General features: G+C 66.8%; 1 protein-coding gene across 1 annotated transcript in view; it reads left to right on the top strand.

Moving 5' to 3' along the window:
- The window catches only part of MCAM (melanoma cell adhesion molecule), a gene marked incomplete at its 5' end in the record, with an annotated part of 5,377 nt that overhangs the window by 303 nt on the left and 4,833 nt on the right, over positions 1-241 (top strand). The window contains one exon of the mRNA XM_008946582.1: positions 30-233. Within this exon, the coding sequence (XP_008944830.1) occupies positions 30-233 (204 nt within the window). The remainder of the gene's footprint in view (positions 1-29; positions 234-241) is intronic.

Below are 241 nucleotides of genomic sequence, written 5' to 3'. Positions count from 1 at the left end.
CAGCCTGGCCTCAACTCCTCGCCTTGCAGATGGACCGCAACAACCGGGTGTGGCTGTGCCAAGTCACGGGCAGGGAGCTCCTGGAGGAGAACCCCGACTACAGCGGGCGCCTGTCGGTGGGGGAGGACGGGGCCCTCTCCATCAGCAGGGTGACCACGCAGGACGCCAAGATTTTCGTGTGCCAGGCGCGGTCGGTCAGCCACGGCGAGGGCGAGAACAGCACCGAGCTCCGTGTCTACAG

This window comes from Merops nubicus, unplaced genomic scaffold (genome assembly GCF_000691845.1).
Source record: "Merops nubicus isolate BGI_N331 unplaced genomic scaffold, ASM69184v1 scaffold27888, whole genome shotgun sequence".
Classification (NCBI taxonomy): domain Eukaryota; kingdom Metazoa; phylum Chordata; class Aves; order Coraciiformes; family Meropidae; genus Merops; species Merops nubicus.
Note: the sequence above shows the minus strand (reverse complement) of the source record. Positions and strands in the feature narration are given on the sequence as shown.